This window comes from Carcharhinus amblyrhynchos, unplaced genomic scaffold (genome assembly GCF_965287045.1).
Source record: "Carcharhinus amblyrhynchos unplaced genomic scaffold, sCarAmb.v2.hapA scaffold_37, whole genome shotgun sequence".
NCBI classification, from domain to species: Eukaryota; Metazoa; Chordata; class Chondrichthyes; order Carcharhiniformes; family Carcharhinidae; genus Carcharhinus; species Carcharhinus amblyrhynchos.
Window position 1 is genome coordinate 10590271 of NW_027649778.1, and position 24555 is coordinate 10614825.

The window sequence follows — 24555 nt, forward strand, 5'->3', positions numbered from 1 at the left end:
GTCTGTGTGGGTTTTCTCAGTAAAAAGTCTGACGACAACACCAGGTTTTAGTCCAACCTATTTATTTGATAATATACTCACAAGCTTTCGAGGGGACTGCCTCTTCGTCAGGTGAATGGAGAGTTCTGGTTTTCTCCCACAGTCCAAAAATTAACAATGGGTAGATTGGCCATGCTAAATTGCCCATTAGCGTTAGCAAGATAAATGTGTTAGAATGCAGAGATAGAGCCTGGATGGGATTGTTGTCAGTGCAGCTTTGAAAGGCCAATGGGGCTCCTGCACAGTAGGGATTCTAAGTGAAGATTGGGCCTAAAATGCGTGAAGTTTAGGAGAATGAGAGGTGGTCTTATTGAAACTATTTCATTAGGGTCTTTTAAGAGACTTCTGGATGAGTACGTGGGACTGAATAGGATTGAGGGTTATAGATAACCCTATTAGTAGAGACAAGATCGGTGCAAGTTGTGGACCAAAGGGCCTGTTTGTGCTGTAGTTTACACGAGCCTGAGGGAATTTGACTGACTGGATACTGGGAAGATGTTTCTTCTTGTGGAGGAGAGACTAGAACTAGAGGTTATGGCTTAAGAATTAGGTACCTCCCCTTTAAGCTGGAGCTGAAGACGACTTTTTTCTGATGAGAGTTGTTATGATCTGTGGAATTCTTTTGTGCTTTTTTTGGCCATGCTAAATTTCACTTATCGTGCACATGTTTGGACTGTGGAAGGAAACAGATGTGAAGATGCTGGTGTTGGACTGGGGTAAACACACAGATGAGTCTGACGAAAGGGCAGGGCCCTGAAAGCTAGTGGCGTTTGCTACCAAATAAACCCGTTGGACTTTAACCCGGTGTGGAAGGGAATTGGAGCAGGCAGAGGAAACCTGCAATGTACGAAATCCACACAGACGGGAACCTAACCCCGAATTAAACTGCTGTGAGGTAGCTGTGCTAATGCCCATGTCACTGTGTCATTTATGACTAATAAACATTTAACTTTGATCTTGCCACACCCTTCAATAAGGTTAAAGGGGCTCAGAGGTCACCAACAAACAATATAGGGCCTTCTACACAAGGGGCCACGTGGAGAACAGGCGGGACTCGTGTGTCCCTTTGCTTGGCTGAGCGACAAGCCTCCCTGCCAATGGGAGTGCGAGGCTGAGACGGGCCTCCAATCGGATTTCGAAAGGGCGGCATGTGGGCAGCTCGCAGAACCAATCAGAGCGAGGGGCGGAGCATGGCTGTGTTCGCAGACCCAATCAGAGCGAGGAGGCGGGGCAGCCTTTGTTCACAGTGCCAATAGGAGCGAGAGGGTGGAGGCCAGCTCTGTTCCCGCCGCCAATAGGAGCTAGGGGCGGGGCCAGCTTTGTTCCGGGCGCCAATAGGAGAGAGGGGGCGGGGCCATCTTTGTTCCCGTCGCCAATAAGAGCGAAGGGACCGGGCCCATTTTTTCCCGGCGCCAATAGGACTGAGGAGGTGCAGCCAGCTTTGTGCCCTGTAAACCAATGAGGGGCAGAGAGGTGGGCGTGGCCGGCTCGGCGCGGGAGGCTATTTATAGCGGGCGCCATGTTGTCTTGTTGCGGCGGTGAAGGAGGCGACAAGATGGCGACGAGACAGCAGGTGTATGACGGACGTGCAGCCAAGCGCCAGCGAACCGAAAACGATGCTAACCGAGTAAGAGGAGCTGGAGGCCGGGTACCGGCAAAGGAGGAGAAAAATATATAAGTGTGAGGGTTGGCGACGGGGCGATATCAACGGAATGGTGCCGGCGCGCTGCCGCCATTTTGCGGTGTGTGGGGCCTGGGGTCGGCTGGGAATCGGGGATGGGTTAGGGAGGTCGCTTGACTTTGTCCGGCTGGTGAAGGCGGTGTTTGTACCCGGCTGCGCCTCCCTCAGCCCGCGGCCTCCCCCTCCCAACCGTCTTCCTTTAATCGCAGGAGCGCGGTTTCTCCCGCCATCCGCCCCCGCACCCACTAAATCCGCCTGACCGAGACCCGGGCGGGCTTTCCGGCAGTCACACTCCCAGTGAAGGTTATGGGGGGAAGGTGAGGGCAGCGGCTGGATACCCACATGAGAAAGGCTGGTTGGCTGGCGGGCGGGTAAGAATAGGACTTTGTTCATGTGTCAGTGCAGGCTCGATGGGCTGATTGGCCTCCCCCTGCACTGTAAGAACTCTGATTATTTCTATAACATCTCTTTCCACCACGTTTCTATGCTACTGAATCGTTGTGTAGGGGACTTTTGCACAGCAAGATCCCACTAACTGCCATTGTTGATGACCACACAATCTGTGTGTTGTGATGGTGTTTCAGGCATCAGTTGTGGCCGAGACCTGTTTTTTTTCAAGGTGTGCCCTGGGATCTTTTACATGTTTTTATTTACACCCATGTCAACTAAGAATGGATAACTGCCCACATTTATTGCCCTGTTCTGGTCGCCTTTGAGATGGTGAGCCTGGTGACTAGTGCTGCACCCCCTTCGCCCATCCCCTGCCACTGGCAACATTGCCTCTAAGATTTACCAAAGGGCTGCCACCCAAACCTTGGTTAACAAATCAATAAAGATCACCTTTTACTTGCACTAAGTAATGCTGTATCATAGTGGTGCAGTCATGAGGACTGCTGCCTCACAGCGCTAGGGACCTGGCTTTGATTCCTGACTTGGGTGACTGTGTAGAGTTTGCACGTTCTCCCCGTGTCTGTGTTGGCTTCCTCCGGGTGCTCTGGTTTCCTCACACAGTCTGAAAGATGTGCTGGTTAGGTGCATTGACTGTGCTAAATTCTCCCTCAGTGTGCCCGAATAGATGCCAGAATGTGGCGACTAGGGGATTTTCACAGTAACGTCATTGCAGTGTTAATGCAAGCCTACTTGTGACAGTAATAAATAAACTTTAAAGCAGGCAGATGCGAGCTCTTCATGTCTCATTGGAAAAATGGCACCTCCAACAGTGCAATACTCCGAATATCCATTTAAAGTGCTGTGCTCCACCTCAGTAGCACCCCTCTACAGTACAGAAGGAAGCCTGTATTGACAACAACCCTACCCCTGTGCATCCAATTTGCCCCATTAAACCCCCAAGGCTAAAGAGCAAGTTAACGTGACCAGTTGACCTAACGCACAAGTCTTGGGACTGTGGGAGGAAAGTGGAACGCCCGAAGGAAACCCACACACGTGGGGAGAATATGCAAACTCCACACAGTTATCTGAGATTGGAGTTGAACTGAGGTCCCTGGTGCTGAGACAGCAGTGCCAGCATGCATGCAATGCTCTGGTTTTGAACTGACCTAATCAGAGTTTTATACAAGTTCAGCTGTGGGAAGAAACCCACACAGATACTGTAGAGTGTGTAAGCGCCACAAATCCCCGTGTTCCAAATGTGAGGTAGCATTGCTAACCACTGTCATAGTGCTGCCCGCTCGTTTCCTGTGCACTCTGGAGCAGTGACTAATCATAAAATAACTGAAAATGCTGGAATAATTCATCAGGTTTGGCACCATTTGTGGCAGGAGAAACATTTCAGTCAGTTTGACTTCAGAGCAAGAGGAATTTGATGGCTATTTTGCTGTAAGCGGGATGAAGCAAAATAGATTGGGTAGAGGGACCGATGTCTTGTACCCATGACAATGTGTGTGTTAATGGGGGTGTAAAGGTGACAAAAGTAGGATAGCGACGTGTTGATAGCAGAACGCTGGCCAATATTTTGTAAAAGCAAAACTGAAGAGGAGGATGGCCCTGTTTGGAGAAAGTTGGGACATAAAATTGGATTTAACATAAGGGTTCAAGGTGGAAGGGAAATGTCATTTAATTTAAATTGCCTCTCCCTATCTTTTCTGTCAAAATGCTTTGCTCTTAACTTTGCATTAAATTCCATCTGTATGCCTATTTTGCCGGGTTATGTCCTGTTGCACTTGATTGGTTTCTCTGTGCTCCAATACTTGACTAATCCAAGATGAGATGGAGACAAACTTTCCTTTTGCCTCTTTGCAGTTTACCCTGTTAGGGGAGTTTGTAATGGCTTACTACTTATTTATTTTCCTGAAAAGAGTGTCTGTGGTCCAAAATTTCTATTTTGGCCAAAACAAATAAGTATTTAAGGGACTTGACACAATTGCTCGATTGTAAATTTGTTGAATGTAGCAAATGGTCTCACAATTTGGAATATTTTCCTGTTGGATGAGTCCTTGGCAGGATGACCAACCCTTGCTGAGAAAATTAGGGGAATCTTTGGCATGGGAGGTAAATTAGGGAAGTGTAGCTGTGTTGTGTGAACAGAATAATTCTGTAAAATTGGGGACAGTAAATCACTGTTGTCTTTAGATGAATTCTAATCTCTTAAAAATAAGTTTTATTTAAAAATAAGTTCTGTTTCGATTAAAAATGCTGCTTAATTCAAATTTATGCTGTGGTGGCACTGCTGCCAAAGCTCTCCGTGTCTTTTTGTTAGCCTGATGTCTTACCTCTGGACTTGATTCTTCTTGGGCCATCTTTCAGACTAAACTTGGGTTCATCTGCAGCGTGTTCCTTGCACCAAGTCCTGATTGCCTATCAAGCCTGACTTGCAAAAAAACCTTGTTTTTTGAATCTCTTGGCCTTGCCCCTCCTTATATCTAACCTCTTAGCTCTCAAACCATTCACAACATCGCAACTCCTTTAGTGCCTTGCTGCACCATTGGACACTATGCATTCAGCTGCCAAGACCCTAAAGTCAGCTCAAAACTCTGACTTCCATTTTTTTTTAAACATGGTGCCTGAGCTCTGTCTTTGCAGCTTTTGGTCATCATCTGTACAATAAATATATTGTCGGTGAGCTGTGGTAGCAGTGTGTTATCTACAGGCTGCATTGCAGTAACTTCACACCAGTGCTCTTTTGAGTGTATCTTCTAAACATGTAACCTCTACCCCCTAGGACAAAGGTAGCAGGCAAATGAATCAACGTCATCCCTGTCGCGCCCAAGGGTAATTACCACGGCCAATAAAATCTAGCGAGATGACGGTTGAGACTGTAGTATCTAGATTCCTAAAGATAACCTCTCAAAAAATGCAACTCTATTTGGTCTTGAAACTATGTGGTAATGTTTGTCTGGAATGTGATAGAATCTCAGTTTTGGAGCATGAAGCCACAGGCTGATGCTTGGTTTCTCGCTGTTTTATTACACTGAGCCACTTTCCTCACTTGTTTATTTATTGCAACCTATCTGTTGACTAGCACTTCTCTTTGCGGTATTTACTAGTTAAAAATATTCTCTTGAGACATTTTGCTTCTTTCCTTCTTCCTGAAATAAAACCATCGCTGCTGATTTGCCTAACTTGTGCAAGCAGACTCGTTTCAATCTTTTTTGATGTCTGGGAAAGTTTGCAGGAACAACGGTAGAGGCAATACTGTCCTGTTTCCCAGCCAGACCATATTTCTATTGGATTTGGATCCATAATGGTTCCAGCCTGTTAAATACTTACTTTTGTTTGCTTGGATAGCTTGCAATTGCATTTGCTGGAACCACTGGTCTTTTCACTTTTAATTTCATCTAGTAGTCTTCTCGTTTTAGTTTCATTTCCTCAAATATTAAACTAACTGTACATATAATTTGTATGTTCCATAATCAGTCTGGCAACTGTGACTAGCTATCCTCAAGCTAGTTAATATTCTTCTACCACCACCTTCATAACTTGCAGCATAGGAGGCCATTCAACCCATCACCTCATACTAGTATCACTTATCGTTTTAAGAACATAAGAACATAAGAAATAGGAGCAGGAGTAGGCCATCTGGCCCTTCGAGCCTGCCCCGCCATTCAATAAGATCATGGCTGATCTGTCGTGGCTCAGTTCCACTTTCCCGCCCTCTCCCCATAACCCTTAATCCCCTCTCTTATCAAAAACCCATCAACCCGCTTCTTAAAAATATTTAGCGAGGCAGCCTCCACCACTTCAACGGGCAGAGAATTCCAGAGATTCACCACCCTTTGAGTGAAGAAGTTCCTCCTCAACTCCGTTCTGAACCGCCCCCCCTCTATCTTGAGGCTGTGCCCCCTAGTCCTACTGTCTTTTTTGAGCGGGAACTGTCTTTCCACCTCTATCCTATCCATCCCATTCATCATCTTATACGTCTCAATGAGATCTCCCCTCATTCTTCTAAACTCTAACGAGTACAAGCCTAGTTTATTCAGCCTCTCCTCATAGCTCAACCCCCTCAACTCCGGTATCAGCCTAGTAAACCTCCTCTGCACTCCCTCCAAGGCCAAAATATCCTTGCGCAGGTGCGGCGCCCAAAACTGCACACAGTACTCCAGCTGCGGCCTCACCAATGCCCTATACAGCTGCAGCAAGACCTCCCTACTTTTATATTCAATCCCCCTCGCTATGAAGGCCAGCATCCCATTCGCCTTCCTGACCACCTGCTGCACCTGCAGGCTGGGTTTTTGCGACTCATGCACAAGGACCCCGAGGTCCCTCTGCACCGTCGCCTGCTGCAGTTTTTCGCCACGTAAGTAATAGTCCTTCCTACCATTCTTCCTACCAAAGTGGACCACCTCACACTTGCCAACATTAAATTCCATTTGCCATTTCCTGGCCCATTCGCCCAACCTATCTAGATCCTTCTGCAGACTCTCCACACCCTCCGCACAATTTGCCTTTCCCCCAATCTTGGTGTCATCAGCAAATTTCGACACCCTACACTCGGTTCCCTCCTCCAGATCATCTATATAAATGGTAAATAGCTGAGGCCCCAGCACCGACCCCTGGGGCACCCCACTAGTCACCAACCGCCAATCCGAATAGCACCCATTGACCCCCACTCTCTGCCTCCTATTTGACAACCAATCCTTTATCCACGCTAACACCCTACCCCCAACTCCATGTCCTCTGACCTTCTGCAGTAACCTCTTCCCATAGTCCTGCACCTATCTCGCAATTAAAATCCTTCATCCTTAGAACAATTGTGCATATCAGTCTGAATTGAGACTACAGCTGTCACCAAGTGTATATTTAGGTAGTTGCTCTGGCCTAGCATGATTAATGCAAAATTTTGTTTTTAATTGCATAATTTCTAATAGATTGTAGACTGTCTAATTTGTGGGTTGCCTGCTTTTCATACGAGTGCTGGAGTTGCCTTTTTCTGTGTGGTTATTTAACCATGCTGCTAGCACTAAAGGGAACAGATAGTAGACCCAAGGGCGCCGGTATTACTGGGTATTATTCTGAATTGGGAAAAAGATCACAGCAACGTATATCTGGGGAACAAATAAATACATGAATAGAAAAGCTCATCTCACTTATAGCAAGTTCTGAATCTAAGTTTGCATTCCTATTGGAAGATGGGTAAGGATGCACTACCTAAAATGCCTGCTTGTACTAAAGTCACATTTTCTTTACAGCAACAAGATGGCAGCTATCTTGAAGATCCTCACAAACCATCCCCATCCCCTGTGGTACATGTCAGAGGACTGTCAGATGGAGTGATGGAGGCAGATCTTGTAGAGGCACTGCAGGAGTTTGGTGCGATCAGGTAAGCTGGTCTGGGTTGAGACAGGGCAGCAGTTGGCTTGATGATTTTGCAGCTGATCATTTTCTCTCTGGACTAATGGCTGGTGTGTATTCCATGAGCAGTAAGAAGCTTCTAACTATACATATCCGTGAAACAAAATTATTGGTAGCCTGAGAGATCCAAGAAACCTTTTAATCACACTTCTGTTGTCAGTAATGACACTAATCTAATTTCCTGAATGGTCTTCCTGATGTACATCTGCTCCCTCAAATTTATAAGTAGAATTGACATTCTGCATACTTACGTGAATGTAGTCAGATAACAATTGAGTTTTAAAGTTTTACTTATCAGTGTCACAAGTAGGCTTGCATTAACACTGTAATGAAGATACTGTGAAAATCCTGTAGTCGCCACACTCGGGTGCCTATTTGGGTACACTGAAGGAGAATTTAGCACGGCCAATGCACCTAACCAGCACGTCTTTCGGACTGTGGGAGGAAACCAGAGCACCTGGAGGAAACCCTTGTAGACTTGGGGCAAGCGTGCAGACTTCACACAGACAGTGCAAATCAAACCCGGGTCCCTGGTGCTGTAAGGCAGCACTGTGCCAGTGTGATTCTCAGGAGTCAAATAGAGCATTACTTAATCCAATTAAAAGGTGATCTTTTTGTACCTGTTTGTAGATTGTGGGAGTCACTGACAGTGCCAGTACTTTGTCTGTACTTGACTATTCTGAAAGAGTTGATGAGCTGCTCCCTTGTTGTACACTTGGAGAATTCAGTTTTTCTGACCAACTGATAATTGAAGGATGGAAATGCATTTCCCAGTTAGAATGGGTTGTAATGGGGTACCCACAGTCAGTGTTCTCATCCTAGGTGGTAGAGATTGTGGGAGGTACTGCTTGAAGCCTGGGTGATTTACTGCAGTTCTTGTAGCTATATTATGTTCAATTCTGGGTAATGCGCTTTAGAAAGGATATGAGGGCACTGTAAGAGAGTGCAGGAAAGATTCACAAGATGATTCCTGGGATGAGGAATTTCAGTTATGATAGATTGGAGAAGTTGGGAGAAAGACATCAAGATATTCAAAATCATGATGGGTCTGGACAAAATAGATAGCAGACTGTGGGAGAAACTGTTCCCACTGGTGAGATCAAGAATGTGACCACAGACTTTAAAGTTATTAGTGGTACCAGAAACTTTTTTTTGCACAGATGGTTAAGGCCTAAAATGCTCTGCCTGAGTGTGGTAAAGGAAGATTTCTTTGAAGCATTCAAAAGGCGACTGGAATTAGATGAGTTCATTTAGAGAGATGGTGCAGACGTGATGGGCCAAATGGCCCCCTGGTGTCTATACTGCAGACATGGTAAGTTGAAGGTGTAGGGAGTGAATGTTTCAGGTGATGGGTGGTGTGTCAATCAGACTGGCTGCTTTCTTGTTGAAGTTGCATCCATTGAGGTGAGTAGAGAGTATTTCATCACATTCCTGACTCGCACATGATTAAAAAGTTTTGGGAAGTTGGCAGGTGGATCACTTACAAAACAGCAAACCTGTGCTCTTTTAGTGACAGTAGTTGTGACTGGTCTAGTTAAGTTTCTTGTCTGTGGTAACTTTAGGATGTTTGAGATTTGGCAATTGGTGATACTGTAAACAAAACAGTTTAGAAGTGGTTGACAGTTTTAGTATCTCTCGACAAGGGAAGCATCTCTCTCTGTGCTTTAGGTTTTCTGTTTCAGATATGCCTTTAGTGATTGTGATCTGTGACCTGTAACTTTCATATTAAATTGCAGCAGTGAGGTAAACTCCATTTCTTTAAAACAAGTGTTTAAAATCACAGGGAAATATGACTAGGCAGAAATTGCTTACTGCACAATGCAAATCTTGATATGTTTAACTAAATATTTGGAGCATTGTTTATCCACTAATATGCTCTTTAATTTTCTTTGCTGTCACAATTTATTTCCTGTTTCTTGGACAGCATATTTGGTATTCAGACTTAGAAGCTGGTTATGTAGTTAAATTTTGAGAAATTATATGATAGGAACTGAGGTTGCAGGTCTAGCGTTCAAATTTGTTGATCTGGGGTCGAACATTTGCTTAAGTTGCTCTTTGTCCTTTATATTTTGGACACCTGCAATGGGTTATCTGCAAAGTGGTAGAAAAATATGAGGTTATAATGACAGTATTTTGTTGCAGTTTTTGGAAAGTGTCTGATTACTCCGGTGAATACTAGCCACTAAATTGGCTCTCATGATTTCAGAGTTGTTCAGTGATTGTGCTGTTGTAAACTTTGGCTCTGCTGCCATCTTAGGCTTGCATAGCTCATGGCTTAAAGCTGAAATAAAGAGGTTAAACTAATGCTGAGCTTTGGCACAGTGTTCATTGTTCAAAATGCGCACACCATTCAGTGGACTACATTCACATATATAAAAAAGCTGACAGGTTGTATTTGGATTTCCAGCTATGTTGTGATGATGCCCAAGAAGCGGCAGGCGTTGGTGGAGTTTGAGGACCTGAATGGTGCTTGTGCCTGTGTGAACTTTGCAGTTGAAAGCCAGATCTACGTGGGTGCTCAACCTGCCTTTGTGAACTACTCCACTAGTCAGAAAATTTCCAGGCCTGGTGATTCTGATGATTCCAGAAATGTGAACAACATTCTGCTTTTCACAGTGATGAATCCTATCTATCCAATCACAACGGTGAGTTATTGTAGCGTGATGTATGTGTGTGTGTATGGATTATAAGCTGAGTGAAATCTTTGTGCCCCAGAACTTGCTGACTAATGTATATACAAATTGGGCCATTCGGCCCCTCGAGCCTGCTCTGTCATTTGGTAAGATCATGGCTGATCTCATTGTAGCTTCTATTTTAGAGAGGGGATTAAGGGTTATGGGGAGAGGGCGGGAAAGTGGAACTGAGCCACAACAGATCAGCCATGATCTTATTGAATGGCGGGGCAGGCTCGAAGGGCTTGATGGCCTACTCCTGCTCCTATTTCTTATGTTCTTATGTTCTTATGTTCCTGTCTGCCCATTTATAACCTGAGATTCTTGATTGAGAAGAGAGACATAACTCTGGCTTTAAAAAATGCACTAATCCTCAATTGTTGTGTATTTTAGTTTGATCTGAATCATAATTGGGAATATATGATGGAGGAAACCGCTGGTGGTTTGCCCCAATATCATTGTTTTTGCCCCCTTGCCTACTCAGGCAGGGGTGGGGGGAAGCTGATTTATGTGTTGCCTGCTGCACAGTTTGTTTTAACCCTTATACAGTGGACAAATAACTACGAGTTTTGTCTTACTGGTACAACCAATATTTATTTAAACCCAATTAATTAATTAATTTAAACCCAACAATTAATCACCCACCCAACAATAAGTTGTCTTACAGGAAAATACTAAAGTTCAAGTCCAATACAAGACTTTTTGACTTAACTTTATGTGACTGGCATGTACCCAAGTCGATATTGGCCTTTTTCAGTGTGTTTGTCTCAGTAGACGTCTGCGTACTTTGGTCTGGTCGGGCACTTTGGCTCTGGTCTTCCTTCCTTCTTGGGTGCGGTGACTCTTCTCGTGCTGGTTGTTGCTGCCAGTGGTCACCATTGTTGTCGGCACAGAGAGATTCTTGGTTGCGCAGCACCCTTTATACCATGTTGGATTTCGCACCCCTTTTGGTCATTCCTAATCAATCGATCAGGACTTGATCCCCCTGATTGATAAAAGTCCAATCAGTTGCTACCACACCGACCTCTCCATTCACCTGACGAAGAGGGAAACCTCGAAAGCTTGTGAGTCTATTATCAAATAAACCGGTTGGACTAAAATCTGGTGTTGTCAGACTTTTTACTGTGTCCCCAACAGCCATGTCTGTAGGTGCTGGAGGCACATAGGCCACATACTTTACTCCTAAATAAGGGGTCACGGTGCCCTTATGTCTGGTAAACAACCCAGTGTGACCAGAAAGTCTCTTTCATCCTGGAGATGACCCATATCCAGTTTATCCACTCATCAGGGTTGCAGCCTGTTTGTCTTTACACTGCGGCCTGTCAGTTTAGTTCTTGCCCAATTGTCCCAGAGTGCTTTACAAATTGCTGTTTTAGATGGCCCGTTCGGCCACAGGTGAATGCACACTACAACTCATTGATCTTTTTATTTTTCAGGATGTTTTGTACACTATTTGCAATCCATGTGGACCTGTGCAAAGGATCGTAATATTTAGAAAGAATGGAGTCCAAGCGATGGTGGAATATCCTTTGTGGTGGCAACACTGAGCACCTGATTGAATATGTAGAAATAATTTGAAAGATGTTTGCTGTTCCAACTTTTTTTTTGATGTGAACAAATTATTAATGGGCTCTTTGTGTTTTTTAACCCCCCCCACCCCACCACCCAACACTCCCAAGATGCGCAGGTAAGGTGGATTAGCCATGCTGAATTGTCAGTGGAAATAGCAAGGTAATTACGCAAGGTTACGGGACTAGGGTCTGGGTGGGATTATTGTTGATGCAGGCGCAATGAGCTGAATTGCCGCCTTCTGCACTGGTGGAATTCTATGATTCTTTAACACTTGTATATTAGGATGTGCTGCATGTAATGCAGTGAGTTGCGGAATGGATGTAGGGAGTGGGAGAGTTTGCTGCCTGGCTACTTGTTTTATCCTGTCTCTCTCTCCCCCCCCACCACCACCACCATTCTGATCCTTTTTTTTTAGGGGGGTGGGGCGGGGGTGTTAAATAATGGATCCCTGTCTATTGTCACTCTACTTATCCAGTATCCCAGTCTTCAATACTTTTCAGTCGAGTTCAAAACTATTGCCGTCTTGCCCCCATCTGTATCGTATCCTGTTTGATCCACTCCTGGCATGTGAGTTTTGACTGACTGGGCCCCACACTTTGAAATTTCATCCTTGATCTCCCTGCACCCCATGCTTCACTTTTTTGAAACCATTTTATGAAGGCCAATCTTTCCTACCCAAACTTTTGCATCACTCCTTTGGCTCTGAAGCATTTGGGATATTTTACAAAGCAAGCTGCCATTGTTGGAATTCCCATTTCTTTCCATGGTACAACCATTCTGCAATCATTAAGGTTGACCACTTGTAGGAGTCAAAAGAGGATTAGCCTCTCTTTGGTAACACTACTAATTGGTCAGCAACTTGTACTTTTTAATCTTGTATATTTGCCTTAATGCCTGGCACGTTTGACTCAGTACAGAGTGCACAGAGAGCGAAAGCGTCTCTCAATGGAGCAGATATTTATTCTGGATGTTGTACTTTGAAGATTGAGTATGCAAAAGTAAGTTGCTTGTTTGCTTGTTAAATTCAACATACTGGCGTAATGAGGAGCGCTGAAGAAAATTATAGTTATTTTGAGACTGAAATTGAATTATGAGCTGAAAATATCTCCAATCTTAAGAGATTGTATAGCCAAATTGCAATTCCTTTAAATATAATGCCATGTTTAGAGCTTTAAAACACTGCTTAGTGTGTTCTGTTTTGAGAAAGCAAGGTTAAGATTATATGTCTGTACTATACTATTTGCTAGTATTAGTACTTATTTTCAGTTTGCTGTGGTGTTTATCAGCAGTATGTACAGAGGCTCCACATTGACTTGGTGTTGCATAGGAATACTAGGATTTGGGCTGAGTTGTGGTTGTTGAGCTGTAAGTTAGATGTTCATTTGATCTATTTATTGATATAATTTGAATTCTGATTTCTCTAGCCTACTCGTTTGAATGTCTTCAAAAATGATCAGGACACTTGGGATTACACCAATCCTACTTTGGGAGGACAAGGTAATAAGTTTAGTACATGTAGATTCAGTGTAATGCAAAATTAATTAAATGTGTAGAAATGATACACATTCCCCTTGTTTGTAAATTACATACATCTAATCCCACACCATATTTTACAGTTATAACTTTGGTGCTGTCAGTCAATTAATGAAATTTAGAAAAGCTTCCAGCAACATTGGAATACTGCACCATTGGGATTCTAACAACTGGTTTGCCATAAGGTGATGGGCATTTGCTTGGTGTTTAGCTTTCATTTTTCCAGTGATTTAATGGCTGTGAAGGCTGAGACTAGCTCAGTGGGCAAATGCTGTGGCAAGACTGAGTGCATTGTTGGCTAATTTTAATAGTGCATTGGGCTGCTGGCAAATTTTAATGTGAGTGGGGTAGTTTTGCATTGCACAATGTTTTTTTTATGTTTTTAATCTGATTATATTTCAGCTTTCACATTTAACCATCAAGTCCTTCTATTTTTGGCTGGGGAGATGAGACAGAATTTTTGAGTTAGGTGGGGCTCCGATTTTAAGCAGTGCTGTGAATTCCAGTTTCTTCACTAGTGAATTGCACTCAAGTTCTTGGTCTGCTTTATCTCCCATCAGTATGGCAAGATTATTTGAGGTTACAGAAGAAACATATTGCACATGCTGAAAACATGAAATAAAGAAAAATTCTGGCAGCACCTGAAGAGAGAGAGAGAAGTTAACATTTCTGAGCCCAGCTCTCTTCTCTCTCTCTCTCTCCCTCTCTCTCTCTCTCTCCTCCACCTGCCCCCCCAGATGCTGCCAGACCTGCAGAGTATTCCCAGCCTTTTCTGCTAATTCTACATTATTCACCATGTTTTTATTCCCAGCGACTGTATACATTATGACTCCTGAGTGGTGTGATTTGTAACAGCTAACTGCTTCTCCTTTGGCCATTGCCAAAACCATAATGCAGCTTCCCTTCTCACCAAAATATAGCTGTTGGGGCTGGAGTTATTTGAGATATGTTTGGGGCTTGTAAAATTCTGGTTTGTGATGCCATTGACAATTTTTTAAATTCATCGTTGGGTAACGAGCATGGTATTAGGGCTTTGACTCAGGCTTCTGAAGCTTGGATTTTTTGAAGGACTGACTGCGTTTTGCGCACTCATTAGTTTTACAGTTTTTAATATTTCACTGGATGAAGTTCACTGACAGTGGAGTTGGTCCAGCTGTTTATCTACATCAGAGCGATCAGATTATTTGATTCGCTGAGGTTCTTTCTGGATAGTGTAAACTCTTGTCTGCCACTTGTCATGAGCTATATCGATTCCATTCGATGCCTTGCTCTGCCAAGATCTCTAAATTTGCTTCTTATTTGTTTGTGTCCCATAACATTTACTTTAAATCCTAGATTTCAACTCGAGGCCTTCTCTTTTGTCCATCTCAACTATGTAATCAATTCACGCACTTGCTTCCTGGGGTGGATTTAAATATCTTTCAGAAAGAAACAACTGAACTTTAGCCTCATCGAATTCCCCAGTGATGCAGCTACTTCCAGGGCGTAATCCATAAAATCCTGAGACCTTTTGCATCATTGCAAGTTTCTGGGTCAGTTGATGCTGTTGTGAAATTTCACTTTTCAGTATTGTCTCGAAAATGAGCTGAAATCAGTGGATCAGCGAATGCCAAAAGCATCTGAACCTTTTCAATATTCCTGGGGCACAGTAACCTTGTGAGTTTTTGGACCAGAATAGCACACGAGGCAGTACTTGAGTCTCAGCCTAATAAATGAATGAGCAATAAATAATGGCAGTGTGTCACTGACATCTGAGGAACGAGGATGTAACTGTTGAACAGTAGTATGACATAGCAAGATCTCTAATTAGAACTGCTATGTCTCAATTTTAATCTGTGCAATTGTATGAAAGGATGATTCCTGGTAGAATTGCAAACGCACAAGTGCGTGTACAAAGTAATGTTAATCCCATAAAGGCCTTGACCTCCATCCCATTTACAATAAAGCTTCCTTTTTCTCTGATCTGCTTTGCAGAAGACATTTTCAAGTGAAATCCAGATTGAGAGTGCAGCTTTTTATCTAGGGTGCTTTGCTCCAGCCTTTTGCTCTCTGCACTGTCAAACTGCATAGTCAGTGTGTTCTGAGCTGGTGCATCGTTTCACCCAGTGGGATGTGAAGCAGCTAGCATAGTGTTTCCTGTGCGAATATTTAAGTTTCCTGATGAAAATGCAGCTTTAGGTACAACATGCTGGCTGAGTGTGAAGTCTGTTCTAAAAACATTTCCTGACTTAAAGCTGACTTTCATTGCACTGTGAATGCATTTGCATCTCAAAGCAAAATGTTGCTGGAAGTTTTTACATCTTTTGCACACCCCATAACAAGGTTTGACTTTCCTGGTAATCACCAACTGTGTTTCACTTGGTGTACTGGTGGTGTACGTAGTGAATAATGTAATACTGATTTTTCTTCTGTTGACTGTGCACCTTTATAGAAAAATGGAAGTAAAAATCTGAATTTAGATGGCACTGAAATTTTTCATAAATTTGAAGCAAACCTCTGGCTGCGGAGAAATTGCAACTTGATTAGTGTGTGTGTGTATCCTTCTACATGGTATCCTCTCCAGGCACTGAGACATACAGATTTCCTGCAGCCACCCCACCCTCCCTACAAATATTGATCCTTTGTCCTTAATAGTGGCTTTTTTCTGAGGTGTGTGTTTTGTCTAAAGTACTGAATTTTGTTTGAGCCTTCCAATAATTTATCAAAATGTCTGGAAACTTTCACCTCCGCTCTCCCAGAGGATAAAATTGTGATCTTAAAATTTTGCTGATTTGGCAGTGTCCCTCATCTGTATACACACACAGTGAAAAAATAATTTTTCTGTGCCTGAAATTGTCATGAAGCTTCAATGCTGAGTTGTAAATGGGGTGAGACCATTTCTACTGTGACTACTCAGTAACCGGGTAATTTTTGAGATGAGATTTTTAAATTTTGTTTACAACTTGCTGTTCAAATATCTTGACCGTTTTTTGTAGTTCTATTTTTAAAGTTGAATTGTTTTAACATCTGATTTTTGGATCTACCCTGAATTTGTGTTACTGGCGGTAATACCAGTTGCAGAATACTTTTTCGCCCATGTGTTTTACCTAATGTGCATGTTGAAGCCACCATTTAAGTGAAGCTAGGAGTTTGCCTCATGGCAAGGTGGTTTCTAAACACTGATCCAACATCATCCTATAATCACAGTAGCTGCATGCATGCATATGCGTAGTAAGATGGGTATGTTCCAAATCAGTGCCATGATGAAATTTTTTACTGTGTTGAATAAAGTGGAAAGTCAAACCTGAGATTTTGGCAGCCCAAATAGTGACTGTAAATTGTGACAGCATGTAGTTTTAATGAGCCTTGTATAATTAAAGGGATTCTTTCACTTAATAATCTGATTGTGATGACTATCAAAGTGCACTATTCATTTATATTGAGCACATTTAATTCAGATTTGCTGTTATATAATGCCTTTTTTAAAATGAGGTGTACATGTCTGACCATTGGGGAAGCTGAATTTAAAATTAACAGGAAAATGAAAGCTTGCAAAAAAAAAAACTGTGTGTCAATCTGGGGAGTTGAGAGCACGAGTTGATATTTAAAAAATACATATATTCAACTGTGGCTATGTGTGCATAACCAAGATAAAGCAAGCTGCAGTTACTCATTAAATGCTGTGAACTGTGCTAGTGGTCAGTTAATTTTAAACTCTGCTTTTCGCATTATATAACCAAACCATTTGCTGGGTAAGACCATACACAGTGCAACAGTAATAGGCAGATCTTTCTGGAGAAGCAAGCAGAATTCTTTCCTTTTTTATTGAACAAGAATAATACATCGAATGTCATACATTGACCCAAGATTACCCTGCAGCCACAGCGATACGACATGCCATGACTTACATACTGTGAGGCAAACCATCATTTTCCTAGACTTCTGAAGTGAAGGTAATGAAAAAAATGAGGCATATTCGCAAGAGATGTAACTGTTTCATTTTCAAGATTTCTTCAGATACAAGTCAAAAACACTGCCTCATGTGAACTGATTTGTCTCAGGGGTTTTCCCTCACTTTGCTTAGAGGAGTTTTCGTCATAAGACAAGTGCATTCATACAGCGCTCTTGAAGTACATGCCGAATTCCTTCCACCAGTCAACCCAACCTGCCGAAACACCAGTTTTCTACATTTCCTACATTTTCAGAGAACATTCAGACATCTGCCATAACCAACTGATACTCGGCAACATGCAACTTCAACAGGAGGGATAAGAGACACATCAGTGAGGCACATCAGTACAGCCATTTCGCTGCATAAATGATACATTACCAGTGGTACACTACTTCATTTTGGACACCCATGTGGGAGATGTACACAGATCCTTCCCAAGTAAGCCTTGCTACCACAAAGCCCAAGACCAACACATCCAACACTACTTTCAGGAGAACGACATGGAGGAACACTGGGTTTTCATATTCACAACTTTTTTACTGAACCATTTGACAGCTGTGAAGAATCTTTTACCTGAACTGTGAACGTGAAATTTGTTGCTAGATGCAATTGTTAGAATCTAGTACTGCCATTGTATAAAATCTCTATTCATTGCTGTAAAACGTGTAATGCAGGGTTGAAGCATATGTTTGGGGCGCCATCTTTCAAAACTGCAATAAGTTGCTGTTGAAGCATTGGGTGGTAAGAAAAAAAATGCTGACATTTTGTGCACATGGACGTTATTCTCTAACTCTGCCTGTAAGTAGACCTTTTTATGCTTGAACCTTTGTGGATATAGATCTGTTAAGACTACAATGTATAAATGCCAAAGTTTTAAATATGTATCTGTACTCTGGAAACTATTGTAATAACTGCTAATGTACTGACTGCTGATTTTCCTCTTCAATATTTGCACTGTAACTTTTACGTTGTAATGTATTTTGGGTGCCGTTGACCACTTGGGAATTGCCTTTAACACTCTCTCTTTACCCCCCCCTCCCGCACTCGCTATTGTAGGAGATCCTAACAAGCGACAGCGCCAGCCAGCCTTGCTTGGAGATCATCCATCTGAGTATGGTGAGAACTAGAGCCGATGGGTGGGGTGGTGTTGTACCTGGCTGACCATGCTGTCTTGATGTCTTTTGAGACTTGAGACTTTTTTCCTCCCCTGTTTTAAATGATTTTGGGGGGTGGGGGGGTGAAGTATTTTTCCATCACCTTTTTTCTTAAGATGATGTGCGCTGGGGCATATTTATCTTGACTTATTTCACCATATTACCTGCTGCCCGTGACACTTTCCCATGTTGATTTGGCTTGTGAATGTGATCCACCCTTGATTTTTGGGTACAATAGTCTTCCAGTGTCATTAGATTGCCATTGAGTTTGTTTTGGCACTTCCTTTTGCTGTTTGTCACCAGGACAGTGGTATTGCCGAGACCACTGATCAGGGAATCCACTGTGTATGAAATGACAACGCATAGCCCATCCCCTCAATGACTGAAGGATTGGCAGTACTTGTCAGCTGGCAAGCCCTAAGAGGACAGTCATTATAATGCAGAATTTCCCCTCCAACCTGTTCTTCCATTTATAGGTTGAGATATTGTGTGGAGTTATCTGTAACTGTGAGTGCCTTCTAAATCTGTTTTTGGTTGTACCCCCCAAGGAGCCCCACAAGGAGGATACAGTCACTACCCGGATGATGATTACGGCCCACCTGCCCATTATGAGCGCCGAAGGATGGGAGGCCCACCTCCAGTGGGGGGTCCTCACCGGGGCCCACCCAGTCAACGCTATGGGCCTCAGTATGGACCTCCCCCTCCACCACCACCACCCGAATACGGTCCTCAGGCAGAGAGCCCCGTGCTGATGGTTTACGGATTGGATCCTTCAAGGATGAATTGTGATCGAGTGTTCAACATCTTCTGCTTATATGGAAATGTGGAAAAGGTAATTGGGAGTGTGAGGAAGTTTATATTTCTTCCTTGAATTTTTAGATGAGGCCACGTGATTGATAAACTATCACTTTTTGAAAAGTGATAATGACCTGCTGCTCTTTGTTGAGGTGCATGTACACCAGTGTGATTTTTTTTTAAACGGGCAGGATTGACTGTTCTGGTTGACGCTATAGTTTTTTTTTTGTATCCTGTGCTCCTTAAGAAATCTTTACTTGCATTTTTTTTAAGGTTAAATTCATGAAGAGTAAGCCAGGAGCTGCCATGGTAGAAATGGGAGATGGATTTGCTGTGGATCGAGCCATCAGTCACTTGAATAACACGTACATGTTTGACCAAAAATTAAATGTTTGGTAAGTACTAGCTTTTGAAATGTACACTGGAGTCTGAGCTGTGGAATGACTTCTCCTGATAACCATGCCAATGCTTCGACTGCCCTGTTTTGGAATTTGATAGAAACTGAGACTGGAATTAAGCTTACTTGGCTAAGAATCTATTGCATAATAGGTTTAGGTGAAAGAGTACAAATTGGGCCTGCCACTGGTTAGGAGTGGGAGGTCCTACTCCGATCCATGTTTAGAGATCTGCTACAGAGCGCTGGAAAATCGGTTTGCATAACGTGTTACAAGTGTTGTGTGAAAGGAATGGCCGAGCACCATCTGGCACTGCCAAACCATGGGCTGGCTAGGGTGAAATTCCTGCTTCTGCGATCTAGGAAGCTTCCATGTGAAGAGCCTGGAGCTGGATCAAAGTGTGGCTGTTGGGGGCTTTTTAATGCTTCCATCCCAATTCCCAGTAAAGTCACTGGCAACACAGCAGGATTAGGCTATTAAGCCCTTTTCAGCCTGCTCCCCCGTTTTATTTTAATCACGGCTAGTAACCCAACTCAGTAATTGTTCCTCACGCACGCGCACACACACCCCAATTATCTGATCCCTTTAGTCCTGAAGAACTGTATCTACCTCTTTCTTGAAAACATAAATGTTTTGGTCTCCACTGAAGTCTGGTAGCAAATTCCAAAGGCTCGTCAGTTAGAAGCAAATAAATATTCCCCCCCCGCCCCCCATGCAGAATTATTCACCTGTTTCCTTAGACTGTGACCCCCTGGTTCTGGACTTCCCCAGCACCAGGAATATCCTTCCTGCATCTATCCTGTCTAGCCCTGTTGGAATTTTTGAGATCCCTGTTTATTCTCCAACTAATGTAACCCTACAGTGCAGATCCATTCGTTCTGTTGAGTCTGCACCAACAACAATCCCACCCAGGCCCTATCCCTTTCACCCCACGTATTTACCTGGCTCATGCCCCTGACAAGGAGCAATTTAGCATGGCCAATCAACCTAACCTTTGGAAAACAGAGGAATTGGGAACAGGAGTAGGCCACGTGGCCCTGAATATCCTCTGATTGTGTGTTATGTTTAGGGTATGGAAATATTCAGTGGGCTAGATAACATCTGTGGAGAGAAACTTATTTAATTGATGACCTTTACCAATTGGGCGAAGTACAATATTGCTGTTATGTGAATGGCAAGTCACCAATGGTTAAAGTTGTCAACAGTTGTGTGTAGAAAGGAAGATTTTTGGTGGGGGGCGGAGGAGGTAAGTGAAGTTAGTTTGGAAATGTTTGTGCTTACTAGTATGTTGTATTCCTTTTGTCAAGTGTGTCAAAACAACAGGCCATCATGGCGGGTCAGTCTTATGAGCTTGAAGATGGCTCTTGCAGTTTTAAGGATTTCTCTGGCTCCAGAAACAACCGCTTCACCACTCCAGAACAAGCTGGCAAGAATCGAATCCAGCACCCAAGCAATGTCCTACATTACTTCAATGCCCCTCCGGAGGTGACAGAGGATGCCTTCTGTGAGGTACTGGAATGTTTTCAGTAATTATATTGGGTTGCTTACCTTGGCTCCTGGTTTGGATCTGTTCTCGCATTGCACAGGGACAAAGGAGATGAGCTACCTGCTGTTACATGTGAAATTGAATAACAGATTGGCATTTGGTGGCTTTGCTTTGGTACTGAAATTGATGCTGACGTTAGGACTGTTTTTGCTCTGGTGATGAACAAAGATCCAGATATGGCAGCAACATTCCCGAGTGCAGTCCCTCCATCAGAACTGAGGTTGTAGAGAGCAGTTGTAAAACCATTGTAACACTTAAAAGTTGTGCCGTTGCTCTGTTTGTCCTTGAAGGTAAAGGGGTGTGAATTGAGTATGTAACCGCAACAGGATAACTAAGCTTGTTTTGTTGCTCTTTCAGGTCTGTGATGAGCTGGGCTTGAAGAGACCATCTGCCTTCAAGTTATTCTCTGGAAAGAGTAAGTTCCTGGTTGGTGACCAGTGAGTTTTCTCCTATTGGGAGCTCCAGTCAGTACAGTTTGAGAGAACGTTATTGCAATGAATTTGTTTATAACTGGCCTCTTTCTCGCTGGGTGTCAGGATGCCACTTAAAATTCCTGGATACTGCCTTGTCTGTCCATGAATAATCCTGGTTGAAGTTTCAGCACAGAAACTTTATATTTAGTTATGAAGGTTATCTAATTTCCTCAATGTTTTATCAAATGAGAGTCTACCATTCCATTAGCTCAATGAAATCTGTGGGATAATTTATTCTGGTCTTTGGCAAGTTTCCTGCAACTGATTTATCTTTGTAATGTACTTCTTTTCCTTGCCCAACCTAGTCTGCCTTGCAACTGGCACATTAGCACAGTGGTTAGCATTGCTGCTTCACAGCTCCAGGGTCCTGGGTTCGGTTCCTGACTCGGGTCACTGTCTGTGTGGAGTTTGCACATTCTGCCAGTGTCTGTGTGGGTTTCCTGCAGGTACTCCAGTTTCCTCCCACAGTCCAAAGATGTGCGGGTTAGGTTGATTGGCTGTGCTAAGAAATTGCCCCTTAGTGCCCAGGGATGTGTAGGTTAGGGGATTAGTGGGTATAATACGGAGGGATATGGGGGTAGGGCCTGGGTGGGATTGTGTTCGGTGCAGACTTGATGGGCAGAACGGCCTCTTTCTGCACTATAGGGTTCTGTGAACTATCCTTATGTCTGCTGCTCTTGTCATTGCAGCTGGTCTTAGATCACAGCCACTTGAGCATGTTTAATATTCTTGGCATGTCGGATTTGAATCCAATTTTTATTGTTGCAGGTGAGAGAAGTTCCTCTGGCTTGATTGAGTGGGACTCGAAGAATGATGCCATGGAGTCACTGTCCCTACTGAATCACTATCAGATGAAAAATCCAAGTATGTCCTGTTTAACGAAATGGGGGAGGGGGGGGGGTGCGGAGAGACGTGAGATTTGTGTTGTGCGGTGCCTGTTTTGGAGTTGCTGATGATTCTCTCTTCTCCCCTAGGTGGCCCTTATCCATACACCCTGAAACTCTGCTTCTCCACAGTGCAGCACGCAGCATAAGAACAGGAACCTTCAGACAGTGATCTGCTAGCCATTCTCATTGTGACTGTTGTATTTTGGTATTTTACGCAAAGTTGAATACATGCGGCAATCTTTCATTTGTGCAAAAGGCATGAACCACAGTTTATGACACCTATTCCAGTTTTTTTTATTTTGGTAGCTTTCAGTTTAACTTTTTGTAATCTGTATTGTAGAAGTGAAATTCCCCTTCATTTTTATTGGCTGTGATTTAAACAATGCAGCATTACAATTCAATAAATGATATAAACAGTTTAACTGGCACAACTGCCCCCCTCTTATTTTTGGTCTTTGACGATGCGTCGAAGGGGCCTAAAGGTGATTGAGTTGATGGCCTTCACTGGTTGTAACTCTGTTACAAGAACAGAGGATGCTGGAAGATCTTAGCAGGTCAGGCAGCATCTGTTAGGAGAAAGTCAATGTTCGTGTCCTTTGACTTTCAGAACTGAAAGGAGGAGATTGAGCTATAGAAACTGCAACAGAAAGTAGCACTTTTTTAAGATCAAAAGACAGATGGTGTGAGGAGGAAATACGTATGGATATTTTAAAGTTTATTTGTTGTTGTCACAAATAGGCTTGCATTAACGCTGCAATGAAGTTACTATGACAGTCCCCTAGTCACCACACTCCAGTGCCTGTTCGGGTACACTGAGGAGGAATTTAGTACGGCCAATGCACCTAACCAGCACATCTTTTGGACTGTGGGAGGAAACCCACGCAGACACGGGGAGAATGTGCAAACTGAATCCAGACAGTGACCCAAGTTGGAAATCAAACTCAGGTCCCTGGTGCTGTGAGGCAGCTGTGCTAACCACTGTACCACAAAAGGGGGGTGGTTTAAAATGGAAGAAAGGTTAAAATCTGAAGTTGTGAAACTCTGCTTTGCAGCCCTGTGGACACAGTGTCAGAGGGCGAGATGCTTCACTGGGACATATGGACAAGATGCTGAGTTAAAATGGCAAAGAAAAACAGCAAGGCTGGGCTTATGCTTCTGAACTGAGTAAACATATTCCACAAAGTGGTCACCCAGTCTACGTTTGGTCTCTCCTGTGTTGAGACTGCATTTGGAGCACAAGAGACCAAATTGAAGAAGTGAAATTCTGCTTCTCCTCCAAAAAGGAGTGTTTGGGGTCTTGAATGGGGAGGAGGTAAAGGGGCAGTTCTGTGATTGAAAGGGAATAGGGAGTTGGGCATAATGGAGAAATAGACCAGGTGTCACCTTGAGGGAGTAGTGGTCCCTGCTGAACATTGGGGGCAGTGCCGGAGTTGACAGGATAATTCTGCGAATGTGAAGGTTCGTGGGATGAAGTGAGGATAAGTGGGAAATCCTGTCTCAGTTCTGGGAGAGAAGGGGCAAGTGCAGATGTGCAATGGGTCAAATCTGGTTGGGTGCCTTGTTAATCAGAGGTGGTGAGAAACCTTGGTTAAGGAGAAAGGACACACCAGTAGCACAACTGTTTTTGAAGCTGACATCAGAATAGAGACTGGGATGGAGGCAGTCCTCAACAGAGCAGTGTGCAAGGAACTGTAGTCAGGGTAACTGGTTTGGATAGACTGACTTGTTTCTTTAACTTGTTCCTTGCTACTAATCATCCTGCTTGTGGAATGGAGAGAGAGGGGACTGAGAGACACCAGTCAGTGTACAGATACATCCCTGAGAGACAGAGCGCAGAAAGATGTTTGACCAATTTGGGACATGGTTTTGAGTGTAAGCATGAATCCGTCCCACTCCTGCTGCTTTTGATTATTGGACTATTGTAAATAGATGGAGCAAGGAGAGACATTCTGTGATCCTTGTATCTGAAATGACTGTAAGTGGTACATTTAGATTGGCTTTTGAGGCAAAGGCAGTCTTTTGACAGCTTTAGTGAGCCAGGTGAGAGATCTGTGACTGTTTGGGGGATA

At 43.5% G+C, this 24555-nt stretch overlaps 1 protein-coding gene across 1 annotated transcript; it reads left to right on the forward strand.

The window, feature by feature from the left end:
- The first annotated feature begins 1539 nt into the window (after positions 1–1539).
- On the forward strand, positions 1540–22917 carry LOC145362280 (heterogeneous nuclear ribonucleoprotein L-like). Its single transcript, XM_080218367.1, has 13 exons — positions 1540–1666; positions 7366–7496; positions 9936–10173; positions 11637–11722; positions 12674–12770; positions 13197–13269; positions 18293–18352; positions 18939–19222; positions 19459–19580; positions 20888–21089; positions 21484–21541; positions 22368–22463; positions 22574–22917. The coding sequence occupies exons 1-13, from the start codon at positions 1559–1561 to the stop codon at positions 22630–22632; spliced, it is 1614 nt and encodes a 537-aa protein (XP_080074493.1). The 5' UTR covers positions 1540–1558; the 3' UTR covers positions 22633–22917.
- Positions 22918–24555: the final 1638 nt, after the last annotated feature.